A 16,267-nucleotide genomic window follows, 5' to 3' on the forward strand; every position below is an offset into this window, starting at 1 on the left:
GAGTTCCCTTGACCACCAGGGCTCAAGTGTGACTGCTGCCACTGTCCCCCATAGCTCCACTACACAATAGGCACTGCTGCAATATGCTCACCCTCATGTCCAGTGTCACTGGGGGTCACCTTGCTGTTCCATGTAGACAGCGAGCCCCTCTTCTTCTTGTCTGATGAGGTCCGAATGTTGTTTTGAAGGCTCCGGGGTTTCTCCTGGAACAAACCTATAAGACAAACATAGGAGATGCCTTCAGATTGAATCACAGCTATTCACACTAGAAATGTCTTCATGACTATATCCACCTCCAAGGGGTTGCCAGGCTGGCATAAAGAGTTCTAGGTTGGGCAATGCACCCTGGGAAAAAATTATGCAAAGTGGCTGTGCTCCAGAAGGAAAAGAGTTGGCTCTCTAGCGCCACCTAGTGGAGGCTAAATAATGATTTACAGGAAAGCTACCTCCAATGGGTGGCACTAGAGAGCCAGCTCCTTTATACACTCACTTCGTAAGTCGAAAGACACGGCTACCTCTGTAAATAAGGTGGAAAACTGAGTTATGTAGGAACAAAGATAATCTATAAAACTGTGTTTTTCTACCCTTCCGGAGGGATTGCCGATCCTTCACATGGTATAATATTTCCCTTTAAGAGGCTGTATTGTCACAGTGGAACATACAATGAAATCGGAGTGTATTCATACAGGGGTGTATCTGAAACAGGGACGGGGAACCTTCGGCCCTCCAGCTGTTGTAAAACCAATTCCCCTCATGCCTGGACAGCCAAAGCGGTTTTGAGACAGCTGGAGGGCCGAAGGTTCCCCATCCCTGACCCAAAGGCTCATGGGCCATAGGGAAAAATAGCAGCTTGCCATCGGTCCTCATTACAATATCTGTAATTATGCAAAAACAAAAACAACTAAAAACACATAAAATATCAATATAGTCTAGAAAAAGAGGATTATGCCAGTGTAAGCCTGCTGCTGAATCCCTGTTTTTGAGACTAAATGAACAACACAGTAAATTGAGTAAGATTTGGATGAAATCCCTCTCCAGCTTATGGCAGGTAACTAGCATGGCAGAGTCTGGGCGGGGGTGGTGGTGGGGGTGAGCCTTCCCGTCCCTGGCGCCTGTCAGCCCTCATCTGCTTCAGCTCGTCTCCCTTAGGCTTGCGGTTGCCTTCATTACGCTTCTCTTATTTCAACTTTCAGGAAAAGGATAGAGAGCAGACATTAAGTCTTCTGCCAGGAACGCTTTTAATAAATGATGTTGTGCAGTCTGAACATGCACAGCCGGTCACTGGGCCTGGGATCACGTAAAGCCCGTCTGGCACGGGAAGGATAGAAGGTGCAGGGGTCTCCCCAGTGGAGTCTATCAGGATGTGTGTAGGTCACAAGGTCCAACCAGCTCACGTCCATACAATCGGTGTGTTTTCCAAGAGAACAGTCATAGCTGGGCTTTCTTCTATGACAGGAAAAGGTTCTGTTTGGTGCTTTGTCCTGTTTCTAAGTGACCAAAGTTCCCCGCATCACCATGACAGACCCTCCCCTACCCCTTTTCTTTCCCATTTGCACCATCCCTATTCACGTCTATGAGATCCATCATGTTCACTTGCCAACTACGATGATGTAAGGCAATTCTCTTTTCATCCATGTTGGTTATTGCCGATGGGTTTTCCTGTCATTAAAGGGGTAGTGCGGCGCTAAACAATTATTCACAAAATAAAACACATTACAAAGTTATACAACTTTGTAATCTATGTTATGTATGTGAATGGCCCCCTTCCCCGTGTTTTCCCCCACCCACGCCAGACCCGGAAGTGTGATGCACTATACTCCTGCCCCATCCGCCATGTTGGGACAATGATGTAATCTTCGGGCGGCCGGCCGAACCGCTCCATCCGTCCCTTGTGCCGGCCCCCCTCTGCCGCGTCATAATGGGCTCAGCCGCGATTGACTGAGCACAGTTATGCTCAGCCAATCGCGGCTGAGCAGCTGATGACGCGGCAGAGAGGGGCCGGCACGAGGGACGGATGGAGCGGTTCGGCCGCCCAATAATGACATCATTGTCCCAAGATGGCGGACGGGGGTCGACACGAATCAGGTGAGTATAGGGCATCACACTTCCGGGTCTGGGGTGGGTGGGGGGAAACACGGGGAAGGGGGCCATTCACATACATAACATACTTTACAAAGTTGTATAACTTTGTAATGTGTGTTATTTTGTGAATAATTGTTTAGCGCCGCACTACCCCTTTAAGCCAAGTTTACCAATGGATGCATCCTATGCCGGCTTAGTATTCCTACCATGGCGGTACATGCAACTGGCTGGATGAGGGTCTCCTGAGTCTCCACTGACAGATAGGGGTCGGGCATGATGGATCTTCACTGCCTGACTCTTTTGTTCTTGGGGAGATAAGCCAGCATCAGAATGGTGATTTACCCCTCTGCTCCCCATAGGGAACACATGTATAGGCACTAATATCCAAGACTACTTATTGTCCATGTTATTCAGGAAGATATCTGTAAATTAAATGCATAGAACAATGCACAGATACATCATTCTGCTCAGCTTCTTACTAGTTTATGCTACCCTGAGATAGGAGAAACCCACTGACAGAGTCTCTATTAGGTCAAATCTAATGGTGGTGCCATCCTACAGATATAGGAAAAGGTTGGGTTAGTAGCCAAGATGTTATAACAAAGGTGACAAAGAAAGCAGGGAATCAGGGTCAGAGGCGGGTAACTGTGGGGTCTTAGTTTTCCGTAGCACAATAACCAGGTGGGCTGCTGCAATGGAGTGTAGGAGGCAAACAGGGTAAGTTATAGCAAAACAGCATCTGTAACCTAAAGCTAAAATGATGTTCATTCATCTGTTCATAACCAACATGGCCTCCATCTTCCCATACTCCCGATCGGCAGATGTGGCAGACTGCAGTGTAGGATTCTACACTGGGTGACAACCTGAAGGTGACCTACAAAGACGGCCATATTGGTCATTATAGTGCTGTGACATGGCTTTGTGTACCGAGTTCCTTACCGGCCTAGTTCCTCACAATCTGGTCAATAAGATGTGACGCATGCTGCGTATTCTACATTTCTTTGTCTTTTTTAAGTGACCTCTTTTGTCCTAAACAGCCGAGAAATCCTCTCTGGGACAATTGAGTAAACCCCCAAAGTGACCAATTATTCGGAAGAAATGAACATCAGTTTGGCCGATCAATGCGCAGCTTATTGAAAGTCTCTGCGCAACAAAAGGAGACGTCAATACTGTTATAGGAGAAGATTATTCCAACTTCTGGGCTCGGGTACGATACTTTCCCTGGCCCTGAGCCAGAGCAACTAAAGATGTCATCTATGCAAAGCATCAGCCAAGCGAGCTGTCCCCGAGAAGTCTGTAAGTTCAGGGGGGAGGATGCCGCACTTCAAGGGGTTTACCAAAAACCAAGCATCCAATTTGTGAATTCTGACTAGTGGAAATGCCAGAAACCTGAGAAATACTGTGCACTATATTTCACCATCGGGTGTGGGCTCTATCCACCTGCTATACAGAGAACTGCAAAACTACAGTCCCCAGTACAGAGGTGGACAGGACCAGCACTACCTAAAGGTATAGCTAGAGGGTCTTCTGCTCCTTTAATCTGAGTATGGAATCCCACCAATAAGGAAATGATATTCTACTGATCCTGAGTTACATCCTGTATTATACTCTAGAGCTGCACTCACTATACTGCTGCTGGGGTCACTGTGTACATACATTACATTACTGATCCTGAGTTACATCCTGTATTATACTCCAGAGCTGCACTCACTATTCTGCTGGTGGGGTCACTGTGTACATACATTACATTACTGATCCTGCACTGATCCTGAGTTACATTCTGTATTATATACTGCAGAGCTGCACTCACTGTTCTGCTGGTGATATACACAGTGACATATACACGTTTGGTATTGAGCTGTTCCCAGATGAACCATTATTTTCTATTAATCTTCTGTCGTGATCACATGATGTGATGAAGACCTCGGTCTCGCTGCCTTCCTGACACCTTAGGATTTCTAGACCAATTTAATATTCTCTCTTGCCCTTCTTCTTCTTCTCCTCCATCGCTGCGCGTCCTCCTGATACCTCATGAATAGGAGCGGGTCCCGCTGTGTTCTCTGTTCTGTGTGAAATTTGCACTTTGAAAAATCTGAAATATTATAAAACCAGAGCGGCTTCTGCCGGAGAAAAAAAGGCGGTGTAATAAAGAGGGACGGAGTCCGGCGAGAGGAAGACTGAGGGGTGGGGGATGGTTCTCCTTAGCCAAGGATTCTGGCAGCGGCCAGGGTCACTCAGCTTTCCCAGGAGCAGATGGACTCCCTCCGCGATTGACGTGGTTTAGGGTCTTTTAGGGTGAACGGTCTTCAGAACAAGGACGGCTGTGCGGCGTCTAATGAGAATTTCCAGAACTTCACAGTTTTCAATTTAATAAAATGTCAGAGCTATTCCCGCTCACTCAGAAAGCACCGGAACCTTCCACTGTGACATTACACGTAATATGGAGAGATAGTGGGTGCCGTCTGATTAGAGAGGAGGGACGGCCGCCATAATAACAAGGGGTCTGCCACGTCCCTGGGGGTCCCTCCTTTATTCTCCACAACTCTGTCCCATCTTCTTACATACACATTCCTGTCATCTATGAATTCTCCTAGAGGCCGGATTATAGGAATCATTCTGTAGTTTCAGGCTTTTTCCATCCATAGGATATACCATAGATGTCTGACAGGTCCCAGTCCTACCCCCCGGACATCACAGGCCCCCCAAACCCCCTTGCTGGGAAGCCATAAGCAGCATTTTGGTAACTCCTTTGATGTTAAAGGGGTATTCCCCTCTCCACAGGATAGCAAGCTTTGTGAATCCCCTATGAGAGCACCGTGAAATATGTCAGTCACAAGCACTGTTAGTGTATGTTCACACTGAGTAATATTGGTGGAATTCCACGGCCTCAGAGTCTCTATGGGATGGCCCACACGCCTCTGCTCCGGTCGCTCTCCGCTGAAAGGACGGAGGTGCGCCAGTCATCCCATAGAGACACTGTGTGACACTGAGGCCGGCAGGATTCCGCCGATTATACTCAGTGTGGACATAGCCTTAGTGTAGTATTACACGGGCCGATGGGGGCCCGATAATAACTGTAAACGAGCGCTGATCTACTAGATCAGCGCTCGTTTACTGGGCCTATTACACGGCCCGATAATGGTTTAACAAGGGCTGCAGGAACATCGTTATCAATGTCCTTGCAGACCTTGCTTAAAGCGTAACTGTCATGTTTTTTTTTTATTGCAGAAATCAGTAGTATAAGCGATTTTAAGAAACTCTGTAATAGGTTTCATCAGCCAAAAAAGCCTCCTTCTGTACTCAAGAAGCAATCTCCCAGCCTCCCCCCCTGACTTCTTATCTGTGCATTATCAGGCAAACACGTCTTCATTACAGAGAAGCCAGTGAAGACGGGTTCTGCTCTCTCCATTGTAAGCCTATGAAGGGGGAGGGGCCGAGGGAGATGAGGGAGCAGGAAGAGGTGACATGAAGGTCAGCTGTTTGTAGACTGTCTGGGCACCTAAATCGCTAAATTCAGGTGTCAGAAAGGTCAGTGCTTATCTATGAACTTACTGAGAGAAGATTACAGGGTGTTGTGCTTTGCAGGACTGCTCCGTGCTCAGTCACTCCTAACAGCCCCTCCCCTCTCCATAGCCACATAATGGAGACAGAAATCCTGCTTCTTCTGATGTGAGGGGGGAGGCTGGGAGATTGCTTTTTCAGTACAGAAGGAAACTCTTTTGGTTTATAAAACCTATTACAGAGTTTCTTAAAATCGCTTGTACTGTTGATATTTAATGTTTTCAGAAAAATGGCCCTGAAATGACAGTTACGCTTTAAACTGTATACATTACCTATCCTGGCTGCAGGGCTCCTCTTGCGGTCTGCTTTTCCCGGGTCTCGTGCGCTCCAGCTTCAGAGCGGCCTGTCAGCTGAGACACTGGCTGCGGCGGTCCCGGTCTGTGATTGGCTCAGACAGGCCACTCTAAAGCTGAGGAGCCCTGCAGCCTGGATAGGTAATGCACTTTGCATATCGTCAGCCGCCGGCCGCGCACCACTTTTACACGTAGCAATGCGCGGTCGGATCCTGACAATTATAGGTCCAATCCTATATTAACGATCAGCTGATGATTATAGGTCCGACAATTATAGGTCCAGACCTATATCAACGATCAGCCGATGATTATAGGTCCAGACCTATATCAACGATCAGCCGATGATCGTTGTCATCAGCTGATCATTGTGTTTATTACACGGAGCGATAATCGGCCGATTATCCTTCCGTGTAATAGTACCCTTAGTGTATGTTTCAGCATGAATATACTGTATGGCTCAGCAAAGCATTCATGTGTTCTAGATGAGGAGAGGGGAGAGAAGTGCTGCAATCTATGGTCTCCGACCCTGGGACAAGTCGGGAGGCCGCCATACACAGCTGATACTTCCCAGGATGGGTGGAAATTTCTCTATTGTATAATGTAGTCAGTCCTACCAATCTACAGTAACAACAAGGAGGCGCTATGCTCACCCTGGGTATAATTCCAACTATTTTCGGAAAGTTCTTTTTACTTTTTCCCCCTAGTTTTTGCTTTTTTCACAAACATTTCTCATGATAGAAAATGTACAGCTGCAAAGCATACTACCACCAGGTCGCTCCCGTTACCCTTATTGTGATGTGGATGTAGTAAGAACTGCAGCGAGGCTTCCCAACACCCAGGGCAAAGCTTCAGCTTCTGCCCTTCCCATCTCTACATGCTAAGCGGCTTATTGCTCCCTCCTGGCACATGCCCCTCTTGCTAGTTACACCCCTGGATGCAGCGGCCCATTACCTGAGCAAGTCACGCAGGATATTCCTTCTGCGCTGAGGTTGTACTTGAGGTCTAAGAGCAGCTGGATATTAGTGTCCGGTCTGAAGAGGACAGGGGCTCGGCTGGCCGGGTGAAGATGGGACGCAAAAGATATAGAGAGGACCAGGACCACCACAAAAATACCTGGAAATGAAGGAGGGTTATAATTAATAAAAAAGTAATTAACAATCAGCTTTTTTATTTTCTGGGTGTGCAGATCCCCAATGATTACATTAGAGTCAGGAGAAGCACTCAGCTAAGAGCTTCACTCCATGTCTTGCTGCAGGACAGTACGTCTATGGAGTCCATCTCCTGCAGCCAAAGTTCATCCGGGCATGATGGTAGTTGTAATTTAGCAACAGCTGGAGGTTGGGGAACGCTGCATGAAGCAATAATACTTCTTACCGACAGTGATGTGCCGACCCTTATCAGAGGTCCATAGGACGCAATGGTGTAAGATGGTGTGGAACCACTGAATGACTTGGTCTCTTCTATCTACATCTGTCTTCTGTTCCAAATTATCCGGCAGCACAGAGACCAAAGGAACGTCCCCGAATTCAGGAGCCCCTAAGGGAAAAACACAGCAATGTATGCGGGGTCCATCAGGCAGTACTACCTAAAAGACTATGCTTAAAGGGGGTGTCCAGTTTGGAAAACATTATTATTGTCCATTGTCACCAGATGTACAATTGTGAGATGTCCCTTCTATAAAATTCTACATTACAGTGCTATATGTGGGGGTAGCTGGATTCTTCCTCTATCTTGGGAGTCTGTCCTGTATCGGTAACTATATTAAAGGGGAACTCTGGCGAAAAAATGTTTTCTTTCAAATCAACCGGTGTCAGAAAGTTATATAGATTTGTATTTTATTTCTATTTAAATCCAGTACGTATCAGCTGCTGTATGTCCTGCAAGAAGTGGTGTATTCTTTCCAGTGTGACACAGTGCTCTCTGCTGCCACTTCTGTCCATGTCAGGAACTGTCCAGAACAGGAGAGGTTTTCTATGAGGATTTGCTGGACAGTTCCTGACATGGACAGATTTGGCAGCAGAGAGCACTGTGTCAGACTGGTGAGAATACACCACTTACTGCAGGACATACAGCAGCTGAGAAGTATTGGAAGACTAGAGATAAATAGTAGTAAATTAAAAATCTATATAACTTTCTAAAATCTATATAACTTTCTAAAACTTTCTAAAATCTATATAACTTTTATAAAAGTCTAAAAGAAAAAAAATTGCCAGAGTACCCTTTAATCCCTGATGGGGAGAAGGGAGGTAAGCCGCTGCCAGACTCCTCATCTGAGAACGATAGAATCAGCCATGTTGAAGTCCAACTGTCTGACCCTTCTCTTCTCTCTTTCGGAGGAGAATCAGGAGACCCTCCCATGTACAGTAGATGTTTGGCTGGACCCAAAAAACTGGGGAGCTCACCAACAATAAGCAAATGTTTTTGCAAATTTAAGATGTTCTCATGAGATGGAAGGAGAAGAGAGCAGTGCAGAAAACATCCTGAACTCTCTTCCCTACACAATACCAGCACAATGTGTGGAAAGCAATGGAGACACATGGGACACCTGACCATAGATAAATCATCGCCATACACCTACCCCCATCATCTTCCACTGTCAGGAGGGGAATGTCATCATCCAGGTACGGAACCGTGCCGGGGACTGGCCGGGAGTAGGGGTCCTGGCCTAGAAGCAGATCCTCATGGATGTCCAGACTGTCTTTCTTCAGGCACCTTTCACTGCAGCTGATGATGAAGAAGAGAACAAGGACCCCTCGGGTGATTTACTGGAGCCGAGAGAATAATCCTGAGACAAGACCCCTGAAGGATCTGCACACGGGAGAGTACTAAGGGGGTCCGAAGAGCATCACAGCTCGGCCTCCAATAATAAAGTGTCCCCCCTATCATTTAACAAAACATTTGACATGTCAGAGCTCTGACTGGTTGCGGTCTGAGAGTTAAGACCCCCACAATCTCTAGGACAAGCTTTGCTTTTACTCACTGCCTTTACTGTCTCTTTAAGCTCCATAGACTTATAATAGTCTGAAAGAAAAAAAAAATTGCAAGAGTACCCGTTTTATCCCTGATGGGCAGAAGGAAGGTAAGCCGCTGCCAGACTCCTCACCTGAGTACTTATCAGATGGTGTATGTCCTGCAGGAAGTGCTGTATTCTTTCTGACAGTCTGACTCAGTGCTCTCTGCTGCCACCTCTGTCCATGTCAGGAACTGTCCAGAGCGGGAGAGGTTTTTTTATGGGGATTTGCTGCTGCTCTGGACAGTTCCTGACATGGACAGAGGTGGCAGCAGAGAGCACTGTGTCAGACTAGAAAGAATACAACACTTCCTGTAGGACATACAGCAGCTGTTAAGTAGGAGCTGTCTGAAGGTATTCTAATGGGGATGGAGATCCTTTATTGAGCACTGCGCGCACAGCCTGTATATCGCTACTAGAGAAGTCTCTTGGGCCCTAATGCTAACCCCATAACATGTCACCAATGTGGTAGAGGGGCCCCTCAGACTTGGGGTGGGGGTGCATTTCCTTCTTCTGTACCCCTATAGTTAGGCACCTAGATGGCACTTAGGAGTCCCTCTGGCTTCTCATTATGATACTATATGATACTATGCGTTCCGCTATACGGTAACATGTAACTGAATTAGGCTTTTATGAAAGAGAATACCTCTGTAATAAGGCATCCGGATTATTTTATGCTTCCATACTGTATGATGTTCTGATATCAGGGCCATATGGAAGCACAGTATGAGCTTACAGATTTCTATGGGTGCCATATAAAGGTTCCATACAATGAAGTTTCTATATCACGGTAAGACGGCCATGGACAGCAGCTCTGCTGTTAATAAAATCGATAAGACCTTTGTCAAGCTTTCCCATGTAGGTATTCCATCAATCAACCCCCCATATCTCAGCTTCCGGGATGGTTGTGTAGTCAAAGCTGAATGTTTAGCTTTCCCAATGCAAAAATGGAAACAGTCAATGACTTAGAATAGATCCGATCTAGTTACAAAGAGAAATATATGGGCCCTTGGGTTTGGTTATATTTTTACCTTCAGAAGATGTGAGTTTCAATAACCGCAGGTTATAGATGGAAGGAGCGGAGCGTGAATATATATAGGAATTTATCCTACGCCTCCCGCAGACATCACACACCGGGATCACATCTATTCCCACATCAGGTAGAAAAGGCGGTAAAAAACAAACCTGTCCAGCCCATCACTGTTCACACAATGAGCACATCCAAAAGTAATTATAGCAATTAACACTGGGGCAACGCATGTGCCTGAACATTAATCAAACTGAGAGGAAGACAACTACAGTGCGGTATGTGATTCCCTCTGGGGGGCTGTACAATCCCATTAACACAAGAGTCTTCATTCTTCTTCAGACATCCTTACATGTGCATTAAGATTCTGCAAACTTTTGAATGCTCCAAAGCATCTAAATGATTATATATTTTTTAATTTGTGTATACAGCTCCTATAAACACCTATGTGTCTCCACGGCAACAGACTATGAGCAAACCTAGTGTAGTCTGACCCTGCCCTCATGTGTTACTCTAAAGGTTATCAAGAAGATGCTAACAAAAGACTGCAGGTTTTTAATGAAGCCTAACTGAAATCTTGCTGTATTTTTATTATAAATGCACTGGACTAAACCTTTTTATTGTTACCATGCATATACATAAAAAAGAAAGCAACTTTCCCACGTTTTGTGCATACAGTTCCTATCCAATTTGGATGGGAAGTGTTGGGAGCAGATCCCCATAGAAAACCTCTCCTGCTCTGGACAGTTTCTGACATGGACAGAGGTGGCAGCAGAGAGCACTGAGTCAGACTGGAAAGAATACACCACTTCCTGCAGGACATACAGCAGCTGATAAGTACTGAAAGACTGGAGATTTTTAAATAGAAATAAATTACAAATTTATACAACTTTGATAGGATCCGACTACACTCTGTTAGCATGTAGTCTGTTACTATGGAGACATATAGGTCTGTATGGGAGCTGCATAGATTAAAGATTAATAGGTTCTAATCACGTGTACTTGCAGACTCGTTATTTTCAGATTTGTAGTTGGGGATGCATTGGGGCAAAGCAAAATATTGACAGCAAAAGTTTCACCTACATCAAATATGTCAATATTTTTGGGGGTCTGTCATGCTCCCTTTGTTGATTACCAGACTGTGATCTACGTACAGCGATGCAGAGCTAATATTTAGACTGTCTAGTCACATCTTTAGACTATCTAGTCGAGTAACCCCTTTTTAGTGGCTCTCCAGCAGTCTCGGTTGTCAGGGCATGCTGGGAATTGTAGTTTTGAATCAGCCAGTTTTCTGTCTCATTTGTATTAGTCCCCGTATATGTGGACGTCTTCATCATCTTGAGACACTCCATCCCTCCCATGTTTGTTCCCTACTAAGTATTCTACTCACTTAGAATGACAGGAAGTCTCCAGAGGAGAGATATAGGCTCCCCATATACCCAGGGCCGCAGGCATAATAAACAGAACAGCCACCCAGCAACAGGAGACGATCAGCGACATGAAGAGACCAAAGTCGTGAACAGCGGGAATCTGTGGAGAGACAAGAGAGGAGGATGACTCAGGCTGTCACATCACAGGCCCTAGTAAACATTCACAAGTCTAATTGCAAAAATCCATCTTGTTTCTCAGTGTCAATGTGTCAGCTGTGTGCAAAGAGCTTCTTAAAGGGGATCAATCCCTACATCTCAAAAGAATCCCTTTACAATAAGAAAGTAACAGTGACTCTCTTCTGGGACCCCCAGTGATCAGCAGTGATCAGTGGAGTAACCTGGCATTAAGTGTTCAGCTTCCCTGCAGCGCCTCCATAGGTGAAAGGAAGCATTACGCTGTCAGTCTATGGATTGCTGACCTGAGAGAAGATGTTGGCTGCGTAGGCCGATGCTGTGGTCAAAGAGGTGAAGAACGTGGCTTTCCCAGCTATCTGCACAGTGTGGATCATCCTCTGGCGACGGTCTCTCATTTGGTCCGCCTGCCGGTAGGTGTGTATGAAGACAAACACGTCATCTACCCCTGTGAAAGAAGATGTAACATGATCAACTGTGGGATGTTCCCTACATAGACACAGCCTGCAAAGCTAAGGTGCCTTCATACTGTCCCCATGAGGGCCCTCCACAGCTCCCCAACCCTCATACCAATGGAAATAGGACCAATCTAGGAGTGGACCATCACACCAATCCCCACAGCATCTGCACAGTCTCCCACTATAGTGTGTGCACAACTCAAAATGGACACATGTATGTCTAGAATATATACTAAAACAAGGACTCACTGTCACTGCAGCTGTCAGGTCTAGGGAACTGGACGACACAAGACAGGTAATGCCCTGGCACTGACACCCGCCCCGCTGTCCCTGCCTAATTGCCTCGACTGTCCTAGGCGACAGAGGACAACTGGTCGACTGTTCCTAACCTATGCAGGTGAGACACTGAACACGGACAAGACAAACAAACACAAATAAACGTGGTCAGAGGTCCGGGTCAGCAACTCTAAGGGGAAGTCACAAGTTAAAGCCAGAAAGTCAGGGAACCAATACAACAGTCAGAACAAACGCTAGGTCAAGAGGTTACTCAGGGTATGAGGCTCTATTTTAGGCAGGGAACACAGGTATGGGGAGGATACTTATGCGGCCTGGAGTCCCAGCCCCAGGACACATACTTTAGTCTGACTGGTTGTTCCAACCGCCAGTCAGTAATACAAGATGCATGGCAGCTTAGCCACTCAGCCAGGGGCAGGCTGTCCCTGGCAGGATCTAAGAATGCTCCTGTGCCCCTAGCAACCAGCCAAGCAGCTAAGGACGCCATCGGAGCATCCAACGGGCAAGCTGCGCGCTACGGCGATGCCAGGAGCCGAGCGCGCAGCTCGGACCGTGACAGCAGCTTTAAATCAGGACTCATACAGTCCCTGCAGCATTATAATATCAGGACTCATACCATCATTGCAGCATTATAATACCAGGAGTCATACAGTCTCTGCAGCATTATAATACCAGGAGTCATACAGTCCTTGCAGCATTATAATATGAGGACTCTTACAGTCCTTGCAGCATTATAATATCAGGACTCATACCATCATTGCAGCATTATAATACCAGGAGTGATACAGTCACTGCAGCATTATAATACCAGGACTTATACAGTCACTGCAGCATTATAATATCAGAAGTGATACAGTCACTGCAGCATTATAATATCAGGACTCTTACAGTCACTGCAGCATTATAATACCAGGACTCATACAGTCACTGCAGCATTATAATACCAGGACTCATAGAGTCACTGCAGCATTATAATATCATACAGTCACTGCAGCATTATAATATCAGGTTTCATACAGTCACTGCAGCATTATAATGTCATACAGTCACTGCAGCATTATAATACCAGGACTCTTACAGTCACTGCAGCATTATAATATCATACAGTCACTGCAGCATTATAATATCATACAGTCACTGCAGCATTATAATATCAGGAGTCATACAGTCTCTGCAGCATTATAATCTCAGGTTTCATACAGTCTCTGCAGCATTATAATGTCACACAGTCACTGCAGCATTATAATATCAGGACTCATACCATCACTGCAGCATTATAATGTCACACAGTCACTGCAGCATTATAATATCAGGACTCATACCATCACTGCAGCATTATAATGTCACACAGTCACTGCAGCATTATAATATCAGGACTCATACCATCACTGCAGCATTATAATATCAGGACTCTTTCTATCACTGCAGCATTATAATATCAGGACTCTTTCTATCACTGCAGCATTATAATACCTGGTCAGTCAGTGCATTACAGAACTGCACATCTGGATGCTGCTATAAAGTTCCCCGTGAATGTATGCTATGTGCCTTGGCTCAAAAAAAAAAGAAATTATATTCTATCACAGTTCAGAATACGTGAATTTTTTCAGGAACAAAAAATAAAAAAGAAATCGATGCTCATCTGAAAGCAGCCAAATGATAAAAGTGAAAAGTAATATAAACACCAAATTGCAGCAGCCAGACACTGAGGATTTCACGGCAGGATCAGAGATGCCAGACTCCTTTCTTTATTGGGATTTATGCCGGAGAATTAAAGTTTACAACAAATGAAACTGCAAAAACCTAAATGTCGACAGGATAATTCTGTTTACGGGAATTGAAAGCGGAACAATTTGGACGCGTCAGGACTTCCCATCAAGCAATGTTCTGGCAGAAAGATCTGGGGGGAACATCTGATAAAATACAGAGGAGACGGACCTCTAAGGGGGGGGGAAGCATTAAAAGCTTGTTGATAACAACATATAGAAAAGCAAAGAGGAGAGGGGGATGGTGCTGCAGTGTCTCTTGGCCTGTGCTGGGGAGGGAGCAGAAGAGGGAGGAAGCTAATTGGCTCAATGCACACAGTAGAGTCCTATTGCTCCGCCTACTCAACACAGTCATAGAGGGAGAAAGCACAGTCCTATAGCACTGGCCACTCAACAGTCAAAGAAAGCAGTCAAAGAAAGAAAGCACAGTCTTACAGATCTGCCCGTTTAGCACAGTCATAGAAAGACAGCACAGTCCTACCACTCCGCCCCAAAAATACAATTAGAGAAAACACAGTCATACAGATCCTCCCACTCAGCACAGTCAAAGAGAGAAATGACAGTCCTTAAGCTCCACCCAATCAGGACAATCATAGAGAATACACAATCCTACAGCTCCTCTGACTCACAGAGCACAGTCATAGAGAGAAAGAGCAGTGTTTAAGCTTTGCCAACTCAGCAGTCAAAGAGAGAAAGCACAGTCTTATGGCTCCGCCTCCTCAGCACAGTCACAGAAAGAATACAGTCCTACAGCTCCGCCCACTCAGCACAGTCATAGAGAGAAAGCAGCAGAGGGAAGCAAAAGAGCCAAAATCTGTAGCTTACACATACATGTGTATAAATTATACCACTTTTCTATTACTATAACTGGAGACAATTAAGGGCAATGGTGAACAGAAGGTAACCCCTACTAGAGGGGTATCAAAAGCTGATTACTATTATGTGCTGTTAAACACCATTGCCCTTTGATATTGCAATTACCCTTCTGTTGCAATCAGGATAAACACTCTGTACACGATATATGGACACATTCAGCATGCAACCCCCCCCACACACCCGATTGTGCTTCCATTAACATATAGCTGGTTGGTACAATAGATCAGTGTTCCCCAACATTTGGCTCTACAGCTGCAAGGCCACAGGTTGAGAAACACTGCATTAGATACATTGTACTATTCAATGCTGCATAGTAAGAGGACACTAGAAGAACGTGTTCACATCTCCGCTATCTGTCCCTTTTACAGCGAGGTGTCAGGCGCCGTGCGTCATCGTAATCTGCGGGAAATGTCTTGTTCTAAGCCGAGCATTCAGCCTCAGGAACGTTACAGATCATAGATGCTCATAATGTCACAGAGCAATTACCCCTCTGATCTCCCCGGCGTTATCTGCTGGAAGATACATCACTTTCGTGGCTTTGTCTTCCTACTTTCAGCTGTCTGTTTAGACGGCTGCTGACATCATGGTGCAGGCGTGCCTGCCGCCCTGCACGCTGTCACAACTTCCATCACTCTGCTCGGATACAGAAAGTCGTGAAGACCAAAGGGGTGACAGGGGTGTGTGAGGTCAGGGGGTGAGGTAAAAATAATACAGCCAAGTAATGCCAAGTAGATATTACCGCCAAGTAAATTATACTACCATTAGGTTTATTTAAGTGCCATACAGGGAACACATTAAGCAGATGATACCAGGAAAATATATAAAGCATCCCTATTGTAATCTATGAATTGTTTTCAGTAATATCTAATACTTACCAATTCCAACAATGACAAAGGCCGCCACCCCATTGAGTATACCGAGATACTGTATACCAAAGGCCACGTGATACAAGAAGAGGGCCACAAGGCAACTCAGGCCAATGCTGGCAATCCCAAAGAAGGTGAGGAAAACTGCAAAATAAATCATAGTTATTACAATTAATGGCTGATTTCCACTTTTTGCTGATGAGATGACATTTCGTTTGTGTCCCTTTGACTTGAGCAGTGGCCACAAAAAGGCAGTAATAGGAAGAAGAAGAAAATAGAGATAGAGAAGAAGATAGAGGAGGAGAAAAGGAGCAGCAGCAGAGGGGGGGAGAGAGAAGCAAAAAGAGGAGCAAAGGGAGCGAAAGAGAAGGAGGAGGAGCAAAGAGAGAGATAGAACAGGAGGAGGAGCAAAGAGAGAAAGCAGGGGGAGGAGCAAAGAGAGACAGAACAGGAGGAGGAGCAAAAAGAGAGA

At 45.6% G+C, this 16,267-nt stretch overlaps 1 protein-coding gene across 2 annotated transcripts in view; it reads right to left on the reverse strand.

Annotated features, from left to right (window-relative positions):
- DISP3 (dispatched RND transporter family member 3) overlaps nucleotides 1-16,267 on the reverse strand; it is a 77,845-nt gene that overhangs the window by 21,641 nt on the left and 39,937 nt on the right. For both annotated transcript variants that reach the window (XM_069947346.1, XM_069947348.1), the window contains exons 5-11: nucleotides 15,805-15,939; nucleotides 11,823-11,983; nucleotides 11,364-11,503; nucleotides 8,515-8,660; nucleotides 7,311-7,472; nucleotides 6,888-7,049; nucleotides 92-214 (exon numbers count right to left, since the gene is read on the reverse strand). In XM_069947346.1, coding sequence (XP_069803447.1) covers nucleotides 92-214; nucleotides 6,888-7,049; nucleotides 7,311-7,472; nucleotides 8,515-8,660; nucleotides 11,364-11,503; nucleotides 11,823-11,983; nucleotides 15,805-15,939 — 1,029 coding nt within the window. The remainder of the gene's footprint in view (nucleotides 1-91; nucleotides 215-6,887; nucleotides 7,050-7,310; nucleotides 7,473-8,514; nucleotides 8,661-11,363; nucleotides 11,504-11,822; nucleotides 11,984-15,804; nucleotides 15,940-16,267) is intronic.

The sequence above is a fragment of the Dendropsophus ebraccatus genome, chromosome 12, assembly GCF_027789765.1.
Source record: "Dendropsophus ebraccatus isolate aDenEbr1 chromosome 12, aDenEbr1.pat, whole genome shotgun sequence".
NCBI classification, from domain to species: Eukaryota; Metazoa; Chordata; class Amphibia; order Anura; family Hylidae; genus Dendropsophus; species Dendropsophus ebraccatus.